The sequence below is a fragment of the Siphateles boraxobius genome, unplaced genomic scaffold (assembly GCF_051911475.1).
Source record: "Siphateles boraxobius isolate OS27281-9 unplaced genomic scaffold, OSU_SipBor_1 18, whole genome shotgun sequence".
NCBI lineage: Eukaryota > Metazoa > Chordata > Actinopteri > Cypriniformes > Leuciscidae > Siphateles > Siphateles boraxobius.
The window spans coordinates 9,415,426-9,436,461 of NW_027508788.1; the positions used below are offsets into that span (position 1 = coordinate 9,415,426).

Below are 21,036 nucleotides of genomic sequence, written 5' to 3' on the forward strand. Positions count from 1 at the left end.
TCGGATTTCATCAAAAATATCTTAATTTGTGTTCTGAAGATGAACAAAGGTTTTACGGGTTTGGAACGACATGAGGGTGAGTAATTAACGACAGAAATTTCGTTTTTGGGTGAACTATCCCTTTAACATGGGGACCATCTGCTGCAAATTTGTCAGAAATGTATTTTGTGGGTATTTGAAAGCCCTTGTTTAAGGTAAGCCTATTCAGTCTGTCACTTCATACAAAACTCTTTCCTATCTGAAATCAACAGTTTTTCAAAATCACAGTTTGTGCATTCCTTTAATTATCAAAAAGGCTTTAACCTCAAATCTTTCGTTCAAATTTTAGAACACTTTACAGCTGATATATATTGATATGATACATTGATTTAGTGTCTTTCACAACCCTCTGACTTAAAGCTTCACCTCTGATTGAATTAAAGGTGCTTTGAAAAGCTGGGCAGTGGAGCATTATTTGTGGATAAACTATGATTGTAGATAATCCAGAACTGAAATATTCAGTGATTCAGGGAAGTTCAAGTATCATTGATCCTTTTTTCTAGGTCTGAATGGGCAACTTTCATTGTGGTCTATGTAATTGTCTTAATGTCTGAATCTGAATCCTAACGTTTTTTATTTGCAAACTGGCTTTAGTGCCATTTATCTTTGTATTTTCTTCTTGTAAAGTTCAATAAACGATGCTTAAAGCATATTTATGGTCTTGTTTTATTCATTCGTTTATTTTTTGTTTTGTTTATTTTCATTCAATTTATGTATTGAGATTTTGTCAAATCTAAATGCATAGCCATCTAAACGGCACAGTAACTTTTGCTTGTGCGTGAGACCTTACAAGCAATAAACCAAATTTGCTTGAATCTGTATGTCGTATGATTTTAGTTTAGGAACGTGCTTTTGTTTACTTAACTCAATAATCGAAGTTAACTCTTTTCATTCTGTACCGTTCTTAAATCCCGCCCATCACCTTTTATGAAATGAAGTTGTGACCAAATACTGCAGCAGTCAGTCACTCATATTGGGCGCCGTTACTTGTAGAGTTTGGGCAGCAGCTGTCAGCTCATCGGCCGGTGGGAGCAGGGTCTGTCTTTTCTCCAAACCCTCACGGGACTCCGATTGTACGGCACAGGGCGTGTATGTTGAATTAAGAGGTAAATAATTAGGTTGTGTAGGTTGAGGGGATACTAAGCACCCCAGGAAAGACGGCAAAATGACAGCGATTGAAACGCAAGTGCAATATAGTTCTTACATGATGACTACGACTGAGGAATACATGACCCAAGAAAACGACTGGGATCGAGACCTGTTACTGGACCCGGCCTGGGAGAAACAGCAGAGGAAGGTCAAAACTCACTTTTTGATTTTTTTTAGAAAGGTTTACGTAAAGTGAATTGGTGTAGGCTACAACCAGAATAAGATAATATACTATATAAAAGATTCATACGTGTTTTAGCAGGCCTACCTTATGGACTGAAAGATATTTTGTAAGGTCAAAAGATTTAATGAAATCTCTTTGCATTCCACTCGCCTGTGTCTGCACTGAACTGGTATCGTCTTATCTGCACGGCGTATACCGCTTTGTAACACGGACCAATCAGCTGTAACCTCGTTGACTTAAGCAACTCGAATGATTGGATATTTTTGTTTGACTTCAATTTATTTAAATGAAACCAGAAATTTTTCATTTATGTACTGTCACTAGTTACTCAAATATATAACAAAAATCAATAAATCAAATCACATGTATGATATTTGTATGTGAAATCGTTTTACTTCACAAGAATTGAGAATCTTTTATTTGCCTGTTAATTGCTTTGAGCAGAAATTAAGTAGACTAATTGCATTTTAGAGCACTGTTCTGCAGTTACATTGTATTAGACGACAACACCAAAGTGACAGTAACAGCTGAACTGATGAGGCAACCGTTAGAGAGGAGAGTCGGTGTTCAAAATGGAGGAAGTGGCAGCACAGAGCTGCAAATAGATTCTACAACTAAAAATACTGGCCCCGTTCTGTTCCCTTAACCCATTAATCCAAGGGTTCCAGTTTGTTAATATCGTCTGTTGATTGTAAATATATGACCTGCAGTATAGGCTACATGTTGATTTGTGTTTATTAATAAGCAAGGATTTAAATGACTACACTGCAGATTTATTTACATCTCGTTGGAAGCATACACCTTTCTTACTTGCTGAGTGCACTCACTAGCAAACTGAAACTCACATTTATAGTTTTGTGAGTTTCAGATTGGTATGTCAACTTGGTCTAAGAAACTGGCACTTTCCATGAACATATCCTGGTGATTCTTATTAACCTTTAAACAAATGATCATCAACCTCAGGAAGTCAAATTAAATTGTATAGTTTGTTTTTCATGCAGAGTTTTGCAACCCTATTGTGTAATGTAGTTTAAGCCAGCCAATTAAAACTAGCTACTATTATCAATTATGTTTGCATCAGATGAAATTGAGACATAAAAGTTCTCCCAGCTCAAAAAAACACACACACACACACACACACACACACACACACACACACACACACACACACACACACACACACACATTATACCGCCTTTAATGCTTAAAAAATAATTCAGGTAAAAACCCAAAGTGAACCATTTCAAAAGATATGCTTACTTTGTGTGTGTGTGTGTGTGTTTGCTTGCTATTCCAAATACTTATAGAATGAAATTTCCCAATGAAAATGTGTAATTTTGTATGTTCACTGTATAGGGTGATAATGGTTTTGGTTTTTGGAGTAGCATTCTCTGTTTTTGTCATACTGTTGATGTATTTTTATTTGCACTCCTGGTAGCCTAGCCTAGCGATCACGTTGTGGAAGCTGAAGGGGATCTATATAAAGCTTGAACACAAATTTTTTTTGCACTTAAATGTGAGCAATTCTGTCAATGCAGAACTATCACGCTGCACAATTCTCTTTACAAAGCTTGACTCGATGCTGATATCACAGGATTCCTTTTACTTTGGTTTGTTATTTCTGTAAGTCTTCCTGCTTCAGTGAATTTATTTTTAGCCCTAAGCATCCTTATGTTTTTCTTGGTCCCTTTGTCACCTGTTAGGACTAGTTTATTAGATGAAAAGAACTCATCTGTTGCATAATTTTAATGTGTCCAATCCTACATGGGAGGCCAAGAGATTCTGAGACGTGCTGAATATTGTTGTTTATTTATTTTATTTTCTTAAATAAATTTCTATGTTATGTCCCAGAACCTTTCTACTCTCCTTGCCTGAAAAGTCATCAGTTTGAGCCATGGTGCATGTAGTCCAGGCCTCATCCAGTTACCTGCATCAGCTACATGAAAAATGTCACTGAGTTCTCCAACATGAGGGTTTAATGGACATTATATGGACACTTCTATGGTTTCAAAGTATTGCACTGAAAGCACTTTTTACTCTTTTAGTACTAATGCACAGGTATGCATATTTCATAAAATTAAATGCGTATTTTGTCCATCTTTTTATGAGATCTGCAAATCAAACAAGTCAGAGGAAATGTTTTATTTTTTCCCCCCATTGCATTGATGAACCCTAATGCGACAGAACCTGAAGGTTTCAGATAGGTGTGCACATTCTTCAGGCATACGGTAGAGGTGGGAAATGGTGTGGGGGTGGGGTGAAGAAACTCATGAGTACGATCGAATGGCAGTTGCTATTCCAGAAGAGGTGTCCTTGTAGGGGAGCTTCTATAAACTACCTAATGAAATTTCGCATGGGGGTGGGAAAGGGGTAGTTTACTGGAGACCAGGTCAGACAGGTAAATTTATTTCAGGCTGGATTTGACTTTCATGGCCGTTTAAATGAGAACAATAAAAGAGGGTGGAACATATAATAGGACAATAATAATAATTGGTCGCAAGTCACAAGTTTCTGTTTGTCAATCCCCTTCCCACTCGAGTTATGATTTTCACTTTAGGTGTCTTCTGTAGGTTTTATTCCACCTTAAAGTTAACGAAAGGTGCTACAATGAATTTATATAGCTTATTCTGCTTTTGCAGTTCACACAAAAGTCAAATGCAATGCCATAGCTAGGTTATAGCTTTAAATGCCAGGCCTTCAAACTGTAAATATCATGTTACCCAGAATCCTATACGTTCAGCCCTTTCACCTGAATGTGTCTACCCTACAATTTCTCACAACCACATTTATTCCCTCTAATGTTTCTGTCAGTAATTATGATGTGACATCCTGGTCAAAACGTAAGGAAACATATAGGTATTTTTGTTAGTGTCGCTTGCAGTGGCGTTATACCTTTACAGCTGGGTATTATCTAACTAAAACTATTTTTAAAAAAGCTAGTTATTTCAGCTAGTTGACCAGGCAAAAATGTGTATCTCTTTTTGTTTAGTTTAACATGAAGTACAAAAATAACTAAAACTAAATAAATTAAAATGAACTAAAACTACTAATAACCCCCCCCCCCCCCCCACACACACACAAAATTATTAAACTAAAATTAAAGTGAATAAAGAAAATGTATAAATAAAATCTAATTAAAAATATGAGTAAAAATCATCTGTAGATTGAAACCTGTTATCAGCTGTTTCCCCTAATAAAAACAAGACTATAAGGCTTAGGTGTAAAGGTCTTTATTGGGTAAAATATTTGGATATTAAATGTTAATTTTTTTAGTTTCCTTGTTACACATGTCGTTACTATCATTATTATTATATAGTTACTGTAAGTTATGCATAATTGCATGCGACTAACCCTAAAGCACACCCTAATCCTGAAGTAAATGCATGTAGTTAATTATTATTACTCAGTTCTTAAATGTATATCATTACACTGTAACATGGACACCTTAAAATAAATTGTAACTAATATTTGCAATAATCCACCTTTTTTAAGGGTATATACTTACCTGTGACTGGATCAATATCGCCAAATATACAAATGTTTTGTTTATTAAAACATTAAATGTTAAAATAATACACGGATAAAGAATCCGAATATGATGTGGTCCTTTAATTTATAAAAATATACAATAACGTAGAATATATTCTAAATATCTGTTTGTGCATGTGTCGATGGGTGAATTGTGCTGTCTTAACTTTAAACAATGCCCTGTCATGATAGCAGCGAGGCTGCAGTCAGCTGACTCCTAAATGCAAAGCTTTTGCACAGATGCATGCATGGTTGAAATGATGATGTAACTGGAGTGCCATTGGATCGCAAGGCTAAAATTACGGCTCAGTGATAGAGACTGTATTTGCTGTGGTCATCATAGTACAGTATCAGAAATTAGAACAAGAACCTCAGAACAAGAAGATTCAGGGGAAAAAATCAGTTTCAGTCTGTGCTTTATATTTTTTCAGGCTATTTTAGTTAGTTTGCACCATCTAGTCTCAGTTTCTTAGTTCAGATGTCTCTTTTATTAATACTCAGATCTGAAGCTATTTAAAAGCTATTAATCAAAGCTGACTGCTTTATATATGAAAAATAGTGTCAAAAGGAGTACATGCAGAGTTTGAAAATGTTTGACTTAGAGTGGATAAATCATCACTGCTAAAGATATAAGCCTGTGAAAACGCAATGAAACCATTACTGACATGCCAAGTTATTTCTGTACGACCAACCTGTTGCTTGACTAAATATTTATTCTCTAATTCGCAATGTTGTGAGTTCAAGGACGTCCAAGAAAAATGTTTAATATTCCTGGTGCACATACTTGGGTGGCCACTAAAATTATTGCCCCTTTTCATTTCTCCAAATCCATGTTATATCATCCAGTCTTTTCAACTTCAATTTAAAACAACACTCAGCAAAGTTTAATGCTTTTGATAATAATTGAATGTTTTATGAGTATGTTATATAAAATAAATAGGCCCAGCACTGTGGAACACCAAGCATTTTCTTTCGCTGTAGTGTTTTGAGCGTCTGTTCCAGGAATGCTGTGCTTTCAGCTGTCTGCTGGTGTCTCATGGCTCCCCGATATAGCTTCCTTCACTCCCCTTTCCTCTTCCTCCTCTTCACCTCCCCCTCCCACGGGGCACAGGCTAATTTTGGTGATCTTTGGCAGAGGAGGGGTGATTTGAAGGGTGGCCACCTGCTGCAAAAGAGTCTCCACTTCCAGCCTTACATCAAATTACGTTGGTCCTTGGCATTCTTCAGTCACCTTATTCACTCTCTTTCCCCTTCTCTCTTACACTGGGGATCCCAGTGAGGCATATACAGTCAACGCTGCTTATAGATCCAACTCTATGTGTAGGTCAGAGTCAGAAATTAGCCTTTGCTCAAGGCAAAAATGCCACCAAAACAAAAAATGCCACCACAGATATTTTAAATGTGGGGACAAATGGCTTCATAGTAGCATTTTATTTTGTTTTGATATTCTATTGTAAGCCTAGGTCTGCTCTTATGCGTTTTACAGCCATTTTCTATATTTTTTGTTGTTTCAAATTATTTCAAGAAAAAGGATGTCATGCTGAATTTCTATATGACCTATATTGTATTTTTATCCCCTCAGACCTTCACTGCCTGGTGCAACTCTCACCTGCGTAAGGCAGGGACACAGATCGAGAACATTGAGGAAGACTTCAGGAATGGACTCAAACTCATGTTGCTGCTGGAGGTTATCTCAGGTAAGCGTCTCACTTGATCTGTTGATTATACGTGCTCAGTGTCCCATATCAGTGTTCTGTTCATGCACCCGTGAAACAATCTGGACATTAAATAAGTATACTGTAGCACCTCTGGGTAAATTAACTTTGATCCCCTTCTGGATCATTGACGGGGACGGTGGGAAATTACAGTGAACAGTGTTGCACATGTCATTTGCAAGGTTAAGTGTCATAAACACATTAAATAAAAATATTAAGTATATTAATTAAATGCTATTATAAATACAAAAATATCGATAAATATAGTATAAGCTTGAATTCTAAAGACTTTCTAGAGTAGACCCTACAACAAAAATTTTTGCAGTTATGTGTGGATTTCCTCCTATTTTTATATTATTTTCCTATTGGATTTTTTTCTGACCTTTGTAAATGCATATAAATTTTTCATATTCCCAAACGTAGCTAATGTAAATATATTGTTACTTTGCACTTCCCCTATTAATACCCTTGCATGAAGCAAAGGAATATACATGTTCTGATGAATTGATTCGTGTGTGTGGTATCAGGTGAGAGACTCCCTAAACCAGACAAAGGCAAAATGCGTTTTCACAAGATCGCCAACGTAAACAAGGCCCTGGACTATATCAGCAGCAAGGGAGTCAAGCTGGTTTCCATCGGTGCTGAAGGTAAGGATAAAAACTTGATCTCCTTCAGATTCTCTAATATCGTCACCTTAAGCCCCTCTATTCTTGGCCATTTCCATAACTTTACTCTTCTGTCAAGTGAAACAGTTTTTTTCTGTCTGTTCTGACTTGCAGAGATTGTGGATGGCAATGTGAAAATGACCCTTGGGATGATCTGGACCATCATCCTACGCTTTGCAATCCAGGACATTTCAGTGGAGGGTGAGAGACTCCAAACATCTGACACATTAGCACCTCTGCGCTCTTGTTTATTTAAAGGCCCACTCATTTTGTTTGTCACACTGGTTGGTTTGAAAGTCACTTTGAACTTTTATTGACACCAAGTGGCATAGATGAAGCTTTACACAAAAGTACGTATTTATAGTTACCAGTGCCGTTTTAGAAGTGATTAGTATTTGGCTTAGTATTAGTAAATTTACACCTGCACACAACTACACATAAATGCATGGAATAGAGGAAGGAAAACATGATCTTGTCACGTTACAGTTACAAAAAGTGGAGAGGAGGACTCAAGTGCAGCAACGGATGATTTATTAACAAAAGAAAACAAAACACAAAGCAAAAACCCACAAGGGGGAAAACACAATAAATGAGACATTAAACAAAACTGAACTTGAAGAACAAACACTGACTCTGAACAGGAAGACCATCACACGGAAACTGGGAAAACATATGACAACGATCCGACAAAGACTGCAAACAAGAGGAGGCTTAAAAAGGGAACAAATCAAGAGGGAACAGGTGGAAGAACTCAAACACTAATCAGGTAACAAGGGGGAGGGATCAAACAATAACGAGAGCACATGGCCCAACATAACAAAGACACCCAAGTGCTATACAAGACAGGACAGACACGTGACAGATCTGCGCATCTCAAGAATGGTGTGGTGTGCAGATGACCCTCATTAACACGTGCACCACCGGCCACACCATGGCTCTCTACCCTGCCCTACTTGCCACAGTAATTTTTGTAGGCATGTTGGCAAATAAGTCTCTTTTATATTTCTGCAATATACTGGAGTCAAATCTGAGAGAGGAGTCCAGAAGAGACTAGTTGTAATTCATGGAAGGAGATTATCCTGAAATGACTGGATTTCATTAACATACACGTTTAACTGTCAAATCTGAGGTTTACGAAGCGTTTGTGAATCCAGAGGTGAATTCCATTTTAGGAGCAAATTGCTTGAATTTACTCATATAAACGAAAGGTCAACCGAGTATATCTTTAAAATAAAATGTTGAAGGGTAAGGTCAAGGGTTTAACATCCTTATTTTGTGTAGTAAGTGAAAATGATCTACTGACCTGCTCCTCACAGAGACTTCTGCTAAGGAGGGCTTGCTGCTGTGGTGTCAGAGAAAGACTGCCCCCTACAGGAATGTTAACGTGCAGAACTTCCACATCAGGTGATTTCTGCTTTACTCCTGTTGACCATTGAAGAGAACAGCATGTTGGCTTATTTTCACTATCTCATACACCGTTTAACCGATTACAGCTCTTGTTAGTGCGCACATGTGTGCATTATCTCTGTTAAAACTCATCTTCTCATTACCATCATGCTTCTAAACTCTCACGGAGCACCTCTGCACAACACTTATAATTTTGTTAATCATTCCCATGACTCTTTTCTTGTTCTTTCTCCATGTTTTCCTCCTTTGCTTGTGGTCTGTGTCTCAGTTGGAAGGATGGCCTCGCTCTCTGTGCCCTCATCCACAGACACAGACCTGACCTCATCGATTACGCCAAACTGCGCAAGGTGCCATCACCCCCTTTCAGTCATTCTCATCATGCATCTCTGTCTTCTTCTTTGTTCATTAGCTATATGTCCATTCATCTGCTGTTTCAAACTCACCTTTTCACTCACTCTATATCTGTCATCTTTGACCTGTTTGTAACTAACGTTGTCTCTTGGGCTGTGAATGCAGTGTTAATTGCTTTTTAAAAAAGTAGCTGAATTTTACTCTAAAATAATTATTTAAATGTATCTAAATATAACTTATTTAGAGTGGAGAAAAATTTCTAATTTGGTTTGTCTTTTTTATTCCATGAAATTCTTTTAAGTATTTTGGTGCAGCATTGTACGTGAATATGGTAGTCATGGTATAACTATAAATCATGGTAGATATCAAAGTGCCATGGTATTACCATCTGACACCGTACGTTTTTGTAAAGAACTAAATTTATCTAAAAAAAAATCCGAAATGGATTACAAAATGGCATGCGTCACATCTAAAAATGGTGGTTATGATGTAAAATGAGTATGAAAATGTTGCCATGATGGTTAATGATTAACTGTCTTTTCTTGCAAAGTTCATTTGAGGAGTGTGGAAAAAGTTTATTTTGTTTATCTATTAATTCTTCATTGAGTTTCTTCTTGGCTTTGCCTGCCATTGCAGGATGACCCCATTGGCAACCTCAACACTGCTTTTGAGGTAGCAGAGAAATACCTTGACATCCCTAAAATGCTTGATGCAGATGGTACGACCTCTTGGAGAATCATGTGATTTCATTTTTCAAAATGTAAAAATAAAATGGTTTCCCAAATAGTTTGTTTGTCTCCATATCAGATATTGTGAACACTCCGAAACCTGATGAGAAGGCCATCATGACCTATGTGTCATGTTTCTACCATGCGTTTGCTGGTGCAGAGCAGGTATGGGAGTTCTTCTGGAGATGAACATCTGTATAGGAAGGAGAGTCGCTCCTTTTAGAATGTAATTGCCCACCTTATTTTCCCTTTGTAATCAGTCACACTGTCCTCCAGGCTGAGACAGCAGCTAACAGGATTTGCAAAGTATTGGCTGTGAATCAGGAAAACGAGAAGCTGATGGAAGAATACGAGAAACTGGCTAGTGAGGTGAGAACACTCAAATTCTCTATTAAATGTACAATGTTTTGTTAATTTCTAAAAACATGTGCCGGCTAGTCTTGCTGAGTCTTGGTTCTCCCCAAGGATTCTTCTTCAACCCACTTAAACATACACTTAAATTTTTTTCCTCAGCTTCTTGTGTGGATCCAAAGGACCATCCCCTGGTTGGAAAACCGTGTGGCCGAGCAGACCATGCATGCCATGCAACAGAAGCTGGAGGATTTCAGGGATTATCGTCGTGTGCATAAGCCACCCAAAGTTCAGGAGAAGTGTCAGCTGGAGATAAACTTCAACACCCTGCAGACCAAGCTGAGGCTCAGCAACAGGCCTGCTTTCATGCCCTCTGAGGGCAAAATGGTTTCAGTATGTGTTACTCCATTTTTCTTAACACATGTATATGGGGGTAAATGAACTTGGCTTTCAAGTACCCTACAGAGTTGAAAGTATATTCAACCTGTTGTCCCCTTCTGCAGGACATTGCCAATGCCTGGAAGGGTCTGGAGCAGGTAGAGAAAGGTTATGAGGAGTGGCTGCTCACAGAAATCCGTCGTCTAGAGAGACTGGACCACCTGGCTGAAAAGTTTAAGCAGAAGTCTACCTTGCATGAATCATGGACTACAGGTATTAAGCACAACTTTTAGTCAGCCATTTAAACTCTACTTTGACAACTGACATATTCCTTCTCATTTCGTTATGTAATACTCTACACAGGAAAGGTGGAGCTGCTGTCTCAGAAGGACTACGAGTCAGCCTCTCTGATGGAGATCCGTGCTCTGATGAGGAAACACGAGGCCTTTGAGAGCGACCTGGCTGCTCACCAGGACAGAGTGGAACAGATCGCTGCCATTGCACAGGAGCTCAAGTAAGATAGATCCACCTCAGGCCTCTTGAAATAAGGATAGTACTTTAAGGATAAAATACGCTGTTCTTTAGTGAACTGGACTTTTATGATGCTGCCACCATCAATGCACGATGCCAGGGCATCTGTGACCAGTGGGACAACCTGGGCACCCTGACCCAGAAAAGGAGAGAATCACTGGAGGTACATGTATATGATAAAACTGTTCCCCAATTGTCTATTTCTTGAATTGAGAATGGGGTAAACACCAATCTAAATTCTACTTCCAGAAACATTAAGATTTGTTTGGATGTTTAGGCAATAAAGAGTATGAATAAAATGTGATATTTACAGTGCATAAAGTGTGTGGGCTTGCTGTAATCTTTCTCTTTGCTTTGCCATAGCGTGTGGAAAAACTTTGGGAAACAATTGACCAGTTGTATCTGGAGTTTTCCAAGAGGGCTGCGCCCTTCAACAACTGGATGGATGGAGCTATGGAAGATCTGCAGGACATGTTCATTGTGCACAGTATTGAGGAGATTCAGGTGAAAGAAAAATGCTAAATACTTGAAGGAATGCTTATCTTCCTAAATAACATTGTGTAACTGAGCCTCAGTATCTTCTCAATAGGTCTTGGGCCTAGGACATTTTTGTAGTTCCCTTAAAACTCACTTAACTTCTCTAATGATCCCCTTTTTCCACCTTCTTTTCATTGACTATTTAAGCACAATGTCTTAACATCATTTTGTTCTTTCCTGCTTTTATATAACTCAGAGTTTGATCACAGCCCATGACCAATTCAAGGCCACCCTACCAGAAGCTGATAAGGAGCGCTTGGCCATCATGGGGATTCATAATGAGATCCTGAAGATAGCTCAGACGTACGGGATCAAGATAGTGGGTGAGAATCCCTACACTGTCCTCTCTCAACAGGATATTAGCAACAAATGGGAAGCTGTGAGTACTTTGCAATCTATATTTTACAATTTCAGAATAATCAGCAATAAAAATGGTTCAATATTTGGAGTCCTTTAAGCTCCTTTTCAGCTTTCCCACTGAGAAATATTGCTTCCTTCTGAACAACAGGTGAAGCAATTAGTCCCAATGCGTGACCAGGTGTTGCAAGAGGAAGTGGCCAGGCAACAGTCCAATGAGAGGCTGAGGCGCCAGTTTGCTGGTCAGGCCAATATCATTGGACCCTGGATTCAGACCAAGATGGAGGTGTTGCACCATACACCTTACTCGCATTTAAAGTAGTTACATATTACATAATTAAAATTAAAAAATTCCAGAAAAATCTGAAATAATGTTCCTCATGCTCAACAGGAGATCAGCCATGTGTCAATTGACATTTCCGGTTCCCTTGAGGAACAGATGAGCAATCTGAAAACATATGAACAGAACATCATTAATTACAAATCCAATATTGACAAACTGGAGGGAGACCACCAGCTCAGCCAGGAGGGACTGATCTTTGACAATAAGCACACCAACTACACTATGGAGGTACTGACGACCAGCTATTTTCTATTCATTCTGAAATGTATTTCCTCTTTGAAGTTTCAAGTGTCATTAGCTAAGGTGTTTAAGATAGACGTCCATTTCCATCAAGTTCCTTTAATCTCACCTTACCTACAAGACATGTTCCATATTATGTACATTTCAGCATGTCCGCGTGGGATGGGAGCAGCTCCTCACCACTATTGCCCGCACAATTAATGAGATTGAGAACCAGATCCTGACCCGTGACGCCAAGGGCATCAGCCAGGAGCAGCTGAATGAGTTCAGGGCCTCATTCAACCACTTTGACCGGGTTTGCAATACATGGAGTCTTTTGGTTTCTTCTTAGAATACACAAAGTTGTGCAACACTGTCCAAATTGTAGAATGAGCACCTCAATTTTTTGTATTTGCAGAAGAGGAATGGCATGATGGATCCTGATGACTTCCGTGCCTGCCTGATTTCTATGGGTTATGATCTGGTGAGGGCATTTTTGGTCAAAATATGACTAACACACACACTTTTAAGGAATTATTTCTCATATAAACCCCCCCCCCCCCCCCCATTTTTTTTAGGGTGAAGTTGAATTTGCACGCATTATGACTCTGGTGGACCCTAACAACACAGGAGTTGTCACCTTCCAGGCCTTTATTGACTTCATGACCAGGGAGACAGCAGAGACTGACACTGCTGAACAAGTTGTGGCCTCCTTCAAGATACTAGCTTCTGACAAGGTAATTCCAAACTAAGAACCACCAAAAGAACTGGTGTGCTTCTGCTAATTGCTGCTAATTATCGCTCCTGTTGTCTAAGCATCCATTTTTTACTACATTCTGCAGGCATACATTACAGTGGAGGAGCTGAGAAGGGAGCTGCCCCCAGAACAAGCCGAATACTGTATCAGCCGCATGACCAAGTATATGGGCGGCGATGCTCCCCCAGGCTCCCTTGATTATATCTCCTTCTCCAGTGCCCTGTATGGAGAGAGTGACTTGTAGAGCCCTTGGTCACATCCACCACCTATAGTATACCCTTCCCCTAAATTCATGAAACCCTTAAACATCTAACTCCAAGAACAATGTCAGATGTAATGGATGGCCTTGTCGCAATGATTTGGTCCTGTGCGTCACCAGTTGATATCCACCATCAGGAACACCATCAATTGCTGTTTGATCCTTGTTAGTTGTCTGTCCAATATGCGGTGAAAAGTTTTCACACGCCAGTAGGGATTGAAGAGTACAAAAACCTGTCAGAACATCATTCTTCACATTGACAGTTAATAAGAGACATCTGCTCTCCCTTCATTCAAATGGCTTACATTTTGGAGGAAGAAAAATAAAAGATCCTAAAGAATATCTAATTCTGTGTATTTTGTTGTTTAATATATATATATATATATATATTAATTGCTATCAAATCGATTAATCTGACAAAAGTTTTTATTTATATGTGTGTATATATCTGTATATTTATTTACAGACACGGATATATAAATTTAATAAATCTCTATATATATATGCACATATATACTTACGTTAGATACAATTAATCAATTTGACAGCACTATATATATATATATGTATGTATCTGAACTAAATGAAAACATCAATAATATATGCTTAGTGTATTTCATTGGTCTTGAGTGCTAATGTTAGTAGTTTTCCATTATGCATAGAATATAATAGTAATGTTGCTCCGTATGTAATAACTGACAATTCATGCAAAGCCCACAAAATTCCACATAAGGCACCAGCAAATCTAATCTTTTTTTAAATTATTTCTATGCAGGGCTTCAGCTGTTACTGAGAGGTCAAAGAGACTAATCCCATGAAGCGTTTATATTTTAATATTTTATTTTTAAAAAACACACACAAACAAATAAAAAAGTGTACAAAATATATAAGGTAAATAGCTGCACCAAGATACAACTTTAAAGATTTAAATGAAATTATAAAAAAAAAAATATATATAATAATAAAAATACAATTCATAAAACATGTTAAAAGTGAAATATTTCCCTTAAAAAAACATCCCATGGAAATGTAAAAGAGAAAGGAAAGAACATAAATACCCCATAAGATTAAGATAAAAGTTTAGAACATCTATGGTATCTAAATTTGTTTCTCCTTTCCTTCATGAGATCTTCAAATAGATCTACACAGTCCAGAGTATACCTGAATAGAGCGAGGAAAAATAAATATACAAAGGCCTCAAGACAGTTCTCACTCGAAACATGATTATGTTTGTGAGTAATGAGATACCAGTGTCAACTTATGAGATTTTCCCTAAATCATTTTTTTAAGGCCAAAGGAGAGAGCGGCACCCAGAGAGAGTCCCAAAGCCAGGAAGAAGGTCATCAGAGCCCCTGCTGTCTCTGCATCTTTAGGCCTCACCAGCCTAGATAAACAATAAACAGAAGAGTTTGTGGGTGATCTGAGATATGTTATGTGGGGCAATGGGTTTGTCAGTATGTTATGTGGGTCAATGGGCTGAGAATACCAGGAATAGTGACATTACAGAATAAATGTACGATTTACTTAACCCAGTTGATTTTGAATCTTGAAAAAAGATTTTTGTGTTATCTTTAAGAGTACTTACTGTGGAGCATAGCTCATGGAGAGGCAGGCAAAATATCCACTTGTGATGGCAAACAAAGACATGGAGATAATATAAGCCATGTCATGATTGAAAAAGACTGGAAGATAGAAGCGAGGCTGAACGTTGCAGAGCATGAGGGCAGGAATGAAAACTACCCGTAACACCACGAAAAGAGGGAATAAATTACTCTTCATCGGAGGCTGGGAAATTTGGGAAAAGAAAAATTTGATGTTAGATAAAAAATAATTTCCATTGGTAATCATTATCATAGCACTGTATTGTGTTGATACAGGATCTGATGAGACTCACCCACTGAAGACGAGAGGTGAGACTTCTGCCTATCCAGTCCATCACATTGAAGACAATGAATGAACACAAAGGTATAAAGATGTTCTCTGTAAGATTAAAAATTATATAAATTAAAGTGCTTTGAAAAGCATAATGGATAATTATAATCTTTTGTAGACTCACCTTCAAATAAGCCAGAAGATTTTGTATTTACTGTAATTGCTGGGAAAACGGACAGTGTGACGGCAAACACGCATGTCACACAAAATGCCATGACCCATATCTACAAAAATTAAGTTCATAAAATAAATCCAGATATTTACTATTTTCTTAAAATAAATGTACTACATTTTTCCTGAGGTTTGAAACGAGGATGGTGCTTATAATAACAAAATACGTGTATACCTTTTTGAAGACCTGTGGCACAGTTAACTTCTCCCCGGGTTCTTGTTTGAGCTCATTCAGCTTTTTACATGCTTCAGTTTCACCAATGATATTAAATCCATTGTCAGCATCATCTAATTTCATTTTATCCATCTCTGTAGCAACAAAAATTCTGGATTTAGAAGAACCAACAGTGATTGTCTTTGCTGTATTTTGTCCAAACACTGGAAAAATATGCAATATGACATACCAGATCTATCTGCTGGTGGCTCTTCTGCAGTTTTAGGGGACACATTTTCCAAATAAAGTTGGGCAAATCTCTGAAATATGACAAGGAATTTCATTTATTTAAAATAACAAATAATCAGAATATCGTTAATGTACTATTTTCATATTTTAGAGCAATTTTTTAATGAGCAGTAAATGCTTTTATCTGTGTTGTTGACCCTCAACGGTTAAGTGACAAGTAAAAAGAAATGATGATGGCCTAAGGCACCTACCAGATGCGGAAGTATGAGATAGCAGCACAGAGTAAGTAGAGTGGCGGCACAGGGGGTAATGAAATATCCAAGGGCAGAACTCTCAGAGTCAGTTTTAACTAAAGGAGGCATGAAGAGGATTTAATATGGATCACTCCTCCAAAGGCTTCTAAGGGATTGCAACTTGCCGGCCCCGAAAAGTTATTAAATACACCATTAAAATAGGCCAAGTGACAACAGTGGCTCAATCTTGAGTTTATCAAGCGGCGAGAATACTTTTTGTGCGCAAAAAAACAAACAAAAATAACGACTTTATTTCAACTATTTATTTCCTTCTCTGTTGGCCTCGAGTGAGTTCACGCAGTGTAATAGCGTAGTGCTTCTGTGTTGTAGGTCACAGGTAGGCTCACTATTGGCCGACGCTGGTCATGTGTGTGATGCATGTCCCTTAGAAGCCTTTGGAGTAGTGATCCAGCTCTCAGATTTCATCAAAAATAGAAATGCACCGATTGATCGGAATCGGACGATTTTTTACGTGATCGGCCATGACCGGCCGGTCAGTCTGACATATTCCGATTTTTTTGCCGGTCAAATGCACTCGGGCGCCGCATGATTTACATCGGGAAACATCAGCATCACACATGCACACATATAGGAAACCTTGTGAATTACGGCCGTTTCACACCGCAAGTGTGAGCAAGTGCGGTCTCCCCCCCCCCCCCCCCCCCCCCCTCCCGCCCCCCCCCCCCCTCCCGGCGTGCATGTTAATCAATGAGTGCATTCACACCGGGAGCAGGAGCAGCGCGTGAGCGTCGAGCAGGAGCGTCGCGTGAGCAGCAGTGAAGCGGGGTTTCGGCGCAGAGTCTATTTTTGCTGCGCTGCTCACGCTCAGTTAAAGTGATTGTTTATCCTGGCTGGACATGTGGCAGACGAGAGAACAACTGTTTGCAAAATAAAACTTGCCATTGATGTAGGCTACAAGTGATTGCAATAGGCCTGTGTGTGTGAATGTTTTGAGAAACATCTTTATACTGCAAGGCTATATTTATTTTATTTTTATATATTATTTTATTTCCATTACCTGTTTTCATACAGAAGTTTAGTTTCCTAAATAAGTAATAAATATATCACTTTTTTTTTAGTTAAATATATGGAAAAGAAAATGGTTCTTCCATACCATAACACTGCACTAGATATGTGTGAATTTCCCACACCAGGAGTAATAATTTATATAGTTCTATTTTATTTAATTTGTTCAAAAAATCTTCTATGTAAAATGTTATATTAAAGTAAAGATAGAAAATAAATATTTGTGTTTGCTGTAAAGTGGTTAGAAAAAATGAAATCGGAATTGGCTAAAATCGGTATCGGCAGGCCAAACTCATGAAAAATCGGAAATCGGAATCGGCCTAGAAAATTGTAATCGGTGCGTCTCTAATCAAAAATATCTTAATTCGTGTTCTGAAGATGAACGAAGGTCTTACGGGGTTGGAACAACATGAGGGTGAGTAAATACTGACAGAATTTTCATTTTTGGGTGAACTATCCCTTTAATCCACACACATTAGGATTAGTGAACACACACACTGCAAACCATGGACACACACACACACACTGTTGTCATCACAAAATCAACACTTTCAGGGTGAGACAAGACCTGATCGCCCTGTCTGGGTTTATTTTTCAATAACAACCAGCTGGATGTACATTATCCTCTTATTTAGAAGAATATGATTTTTATCATTCAATTTGTAAGGAGTATGCAGGTACTTACAGATATTTGATAACAGCATGGCAAGACCCGAGAAGATTCCTGCCACCGCCTGTCCACTCATAAACAGGGAGCTGAATCTCGGGGGTAGTTTACTGACCAGACCAAACAGACTACCTTGCAGAATGGCCCCAAACACTGAGAGAGAAAAAAGTGCAATAACAACGAGAGGAGTTAGATTTGCCTAACTGATTCACTCACTGAAAGGTGTTGAAGTAGAAGTGGAGTGGATATATTCTAATATTCTATTCAATATGAAGTAAAAAGGGAAATGTGAAAATACTGTAGATGTAAGGCATAAGAAACATACTGTTAATAAACCAGATTGTTGCCATGGTAATGGAAAAGAAGTGGTCCTGGTCCATCTTAACTTTTACTAAAATGGCCGTGAGAATGAAAAGAAGTAATATGAAGACCATGCTACCCGCAATCCGCATCTTCTCCGCAATGCTACATAAGCAAACGAGAACAAAATAACTCATGATTATAATATGACCCATATATACCTCTGTACCTATACAACACTATGACTTGCAAAAGTAAACAAAATGAACTTTGCTTGACTGAACCAAGTACTCACTGCTGGTATAGAAAGGAGTTGAGAAGTGTGAATAGCAGCAAGGGAAGCTGGGCTAACAGCACACTCATGTTATCAAACATATACGGGTCTGACTGTGAAGAAACTGTACCATTTCTCAAACGGTCAGTGAAATACTGCAAACAGAAGAGAATGGAGTATGAGTACATGACATTTAAAGATAACCTAAAGTATTAATCAGTAAAAGTATGTCTGTCTTACATTCATTGCAGTTATGAAGAAGTTCCATGGAAGCAGAGTTCCCATTCCCAACAAGAAAAAGATAACAGCCACAAGGCCACTGTCAAGATTAGAGAGACATTTATGCTAACATTATGTCATAAACTAAACAAAATGGATGAAAGTTAAAGGGATAGTTCACCCCAAAATGAAAATTCTGTCAGTATTTACTCACCCTCATGTTGTTCCAACCCCGTAAGACCTTCGTTCATCTTCAGAACACGAATTAAGATATTTTTGATGAAATCTGAGAGCTGGATCACTCCTCCATAGGCTTCTTGAGGGATTGAAACTTGCCGGCCTCGAAAAGTTATTAAAGACATTGTTAAAATAGTCCAAGTGACTACAGTGGCTCAATCTTAAGTTTATCAAACGACGAGAATACTTTTTGTGCGCAAAAACAAACATAAATAACGACTTAATTATTTCAATTATTCATTTCCTTCTCTTTGGGCCTCTAGTCAGTTAAACTAGTGTAATTGCGTAGAGCTACGGCACACGTAGGCTCACTATTGGCCGACGCTGGTCATGTGTGTGATGCGTGTGACGTTCAACAACAGAAGCTTATGCTGTTAAACTAGTAACCTGACTCGAGAGAGTCAGAGAGAAGGAAATGAATAGTTGAAATAAAGTCGTTATTTTTTTTTTTTTTGCGCACAAAAAGTATTCTCGTCGCTTGATAAACTTAAGATTGAGCCACTGTAGTCACTTGGACTATTTTAACGATGTCTTTGATAAGTTTTCGAGGCCGGCAAGTTCAATCCCTCAAGATGCCTATGGAGGAGTATGGAGGAGTGATCCAGCTCTCAGATTTCATCAAAAATATCTTAATTTGTGTTCCGAAGATGAACGAAGGTCTTACGGGGTTGGAACAACATGAGGGTGAGTAAATACTGACAGAATTTTCATTTTTGGGTGAACTATCCCTTTAACATCTTATTATTTTTTTCTGAATAATTCAGCATGGCCATGATGCCAACTGATTTTCTGTTCCCTAAATCAGCTGACATCGGCATCAGAACTCCACTCACTGCTTATCTGAAGTCCCCTTACAAATCCTCATTTTGAAATGTTCTGAGAGAAAAAAGAAAAGAAAAAAAGAAAAAGTTATATTTTTGTTGTTAGATCATGATCAAGTTAGTGACATCAATACACAACCATATAGCACTGATTTTATGTTACTGTATTGACATCTACAGGAGTTGTGGGTGAAGTAGATACCAGGGGCTATTTCCTCAGGTATTTCTGCTCTCATTTTGCAAGCACTGCTTGTTTTCAAATTTTTTATTAACAGAAACTGTTAATGTTGATAAAATACATTTAATTAACCATGGTTTGTTTTGTGATTCTAGAATAATCTAGAATTCTAATTCAATTAAAATTACTGAGAGGGAAAGAAATTGATTTCAGTTTACATCTTGATGTTTAAGTCTCAGCGTGTTCTTTGATTCATTAATTTTTTTATATAATTAAATAGTTTAAAGTCATCCTGTGGCTGAGGCCCACCAGTGAACTTGTTTAAATTATTACGAAACTCGAACTTCACCACCTGAAACACAAGAAAGAAACGCGGGAAACGTCTTTCCCGAATGATGTCATCATCAGACTTTTCCCACGTTTTCTTTCTTTGTCAACTTGGAAAACCGTGTCAAGTTCAGCTTCAACGACGAACTACTTAAACTATCGTAACGTTGATCAGTATTAATGTCTAGTTCTTGTTTAATTTATTGACTTATTGAGTTTTATAAATAAAATAATTTATGTCAAATAAAATATACACTAAAAGTTAGCCTACAGCATAATTTCACTTCCTCGTCACGATATTAACTTACGATAATCACAAATCTTTTCAATTTTGTCAAAGATACTAAAAGTATCCAACATAGTATCCTAAACGTGAATCAGCCATCACTCAAAATCTGAAAGCATACAGTATACAACTTATGCTATGCCCAAACAATACCTGCTCCCTTCTACATCCGTACAATCATACTGCTGGTATAAATAAATATTGTTTCAGTGACTGCACTGAAATAGAATATATTATTCTAAAATTCGATGCTTTCATTTAAATTATTTTAAAAACAGAATATTCAATAGGCCTATATTAAAATAAATACTCACAGAGTCGTTAGACACACGTCGTCTCTCCTCAAAACAAGCGGGGGTAAGTTATAACATTTATTATTTTAAATAAATACCGCCTTTTTCTGT

At 37.9% G+C, this 21,036-nt stretch overlaps 2 protein-coding genes across 3 annotated transcripts; one reads left to right on the forward strand and one right to left on the reverse strand.

Moving 5' to 3' along the window:
* The first annotated feature begins 992 nt into the window (after positions 1–992).
* On the forward strand, positions 993–13,840 carry actn3a (actinin alpha 3a). 2 transcript variants are annotated; one of them, XM_077233346.1, is made up of 21 exons: positions 995–1,336; positions 6,483–6,597; positions 7,143–7,262; positions 7,395–7,481; positions 8,597–8,684; positions 8,956–9,034; positions 9,675–9,756; positions 9,846–9,931; positions 10,043–10,135; positions 10,280–10,510; positions 10,621–10,768; positions 10,859–11,009; positions 11,081–11,189; positions 11,390–11,530; positions 11,760–11,942; positions 12,072–12,206; positions 12,312–12,491; positions 12,652–12,798; positions 12,901–12,966; positions 13,061–13,219; positions 13,325–13,840. In XM_077233346.1, exons 1-21 carry the CDS (start codon positions 1,205–1,207, stop codon positions 13,481–13,483), a joined length of 2,691 nt encoding a protein of 896 aa, XP_077089461.1. In that variant the 5' UTR covers positions 995–1,204; the 3' UTR covers positions 13,484–13,840. The 2 variants fall into 2 exon arrangements, with proteins under 2 accessions (XP_077089463.1, XP_077089461.1); XM_077233348.1 differs by lacking the exon at positions 8,956–9,034 and having other exon boundaries at positions 993–1,336.
* Positions 13,841–14,371: 531 nt separating this feature from the next.
* slc29a2 (solute carrier family 29 member 2) lies at positions 14,372–19,921 on the reverse strand. The gene is made up of 12 exons (XM_077232714.1): positions 19,854–19,921; positions 18,805–18,883; positions 18,586–18,719; positions 18,316–18,455; positions 18,009–18,143; positions 16,256–16,353; positions 16,006–16,075; positions 15,777–15,910; positions 15,555–15,654; positions 15,393–15,478; positions 15,084–15,283; positions 14,372–14,882 (listed from the first exon to the last, which is right to left on the reverse strand). Exons 1-12 carry the CDS (start codon positions 19,883–19,885, stop codon positions 14,771–14,773), a joined length of 1,320 nt encoding a protein of 439 aa, XP_077088829.1. The 5' UTR covers positions 19,886–19,921; the 3' UTR covers positions 14,372–14,770.
* Positions 19,922–21,036: the final 1,115 nt, after the last annotated feature.

Excerpts from the sequence above, each read along its gene's own strand:
- slc29a2 (XM_077232714.1), bottom strand. The coding sequence starts at position 19,885 with ATGAGGATTTGTAAGGGGACTTCAGATAAGCA. Across the intron at positions 18,720-18,804 it reads TCTTCATAACTGCAATGAAT|TATTTCACTGACCGTTTGAG; the intron begins GTAAGACAGACA and ends TTCTGTTTGCAG. Across the intron at positions 16,354-18,008 it reads CATGCTGTTATCAAATATCT|TTAAAACTGACTCTGAGAGT; the intron begins GTAAGTACCTGC and ends TGCCTCCTTTAG.
- actn3a (XM_077233346.1), top strand. The coding sequence starts at position 1,205 with ATGACAGCGATTGAAACGCAAGTGCAATATAGTTCTTACATGATGACT. Across the intron at positions 11,190-11,389 it reads AAAGGAGAGAATCACTGGAG|CGTGTGGAAAAACTTTGGGA; the intron begins GTACATGTATAT and ends GCTTTGCCATAG. Across the intron at positions 12,967-13,060 it reads TTTCTATGGGTTATGATCTG|GGTGAAGTTGAATTTGCACG; the intron begins GTGAGGGCATTT and ends CATTTTTTTTAG.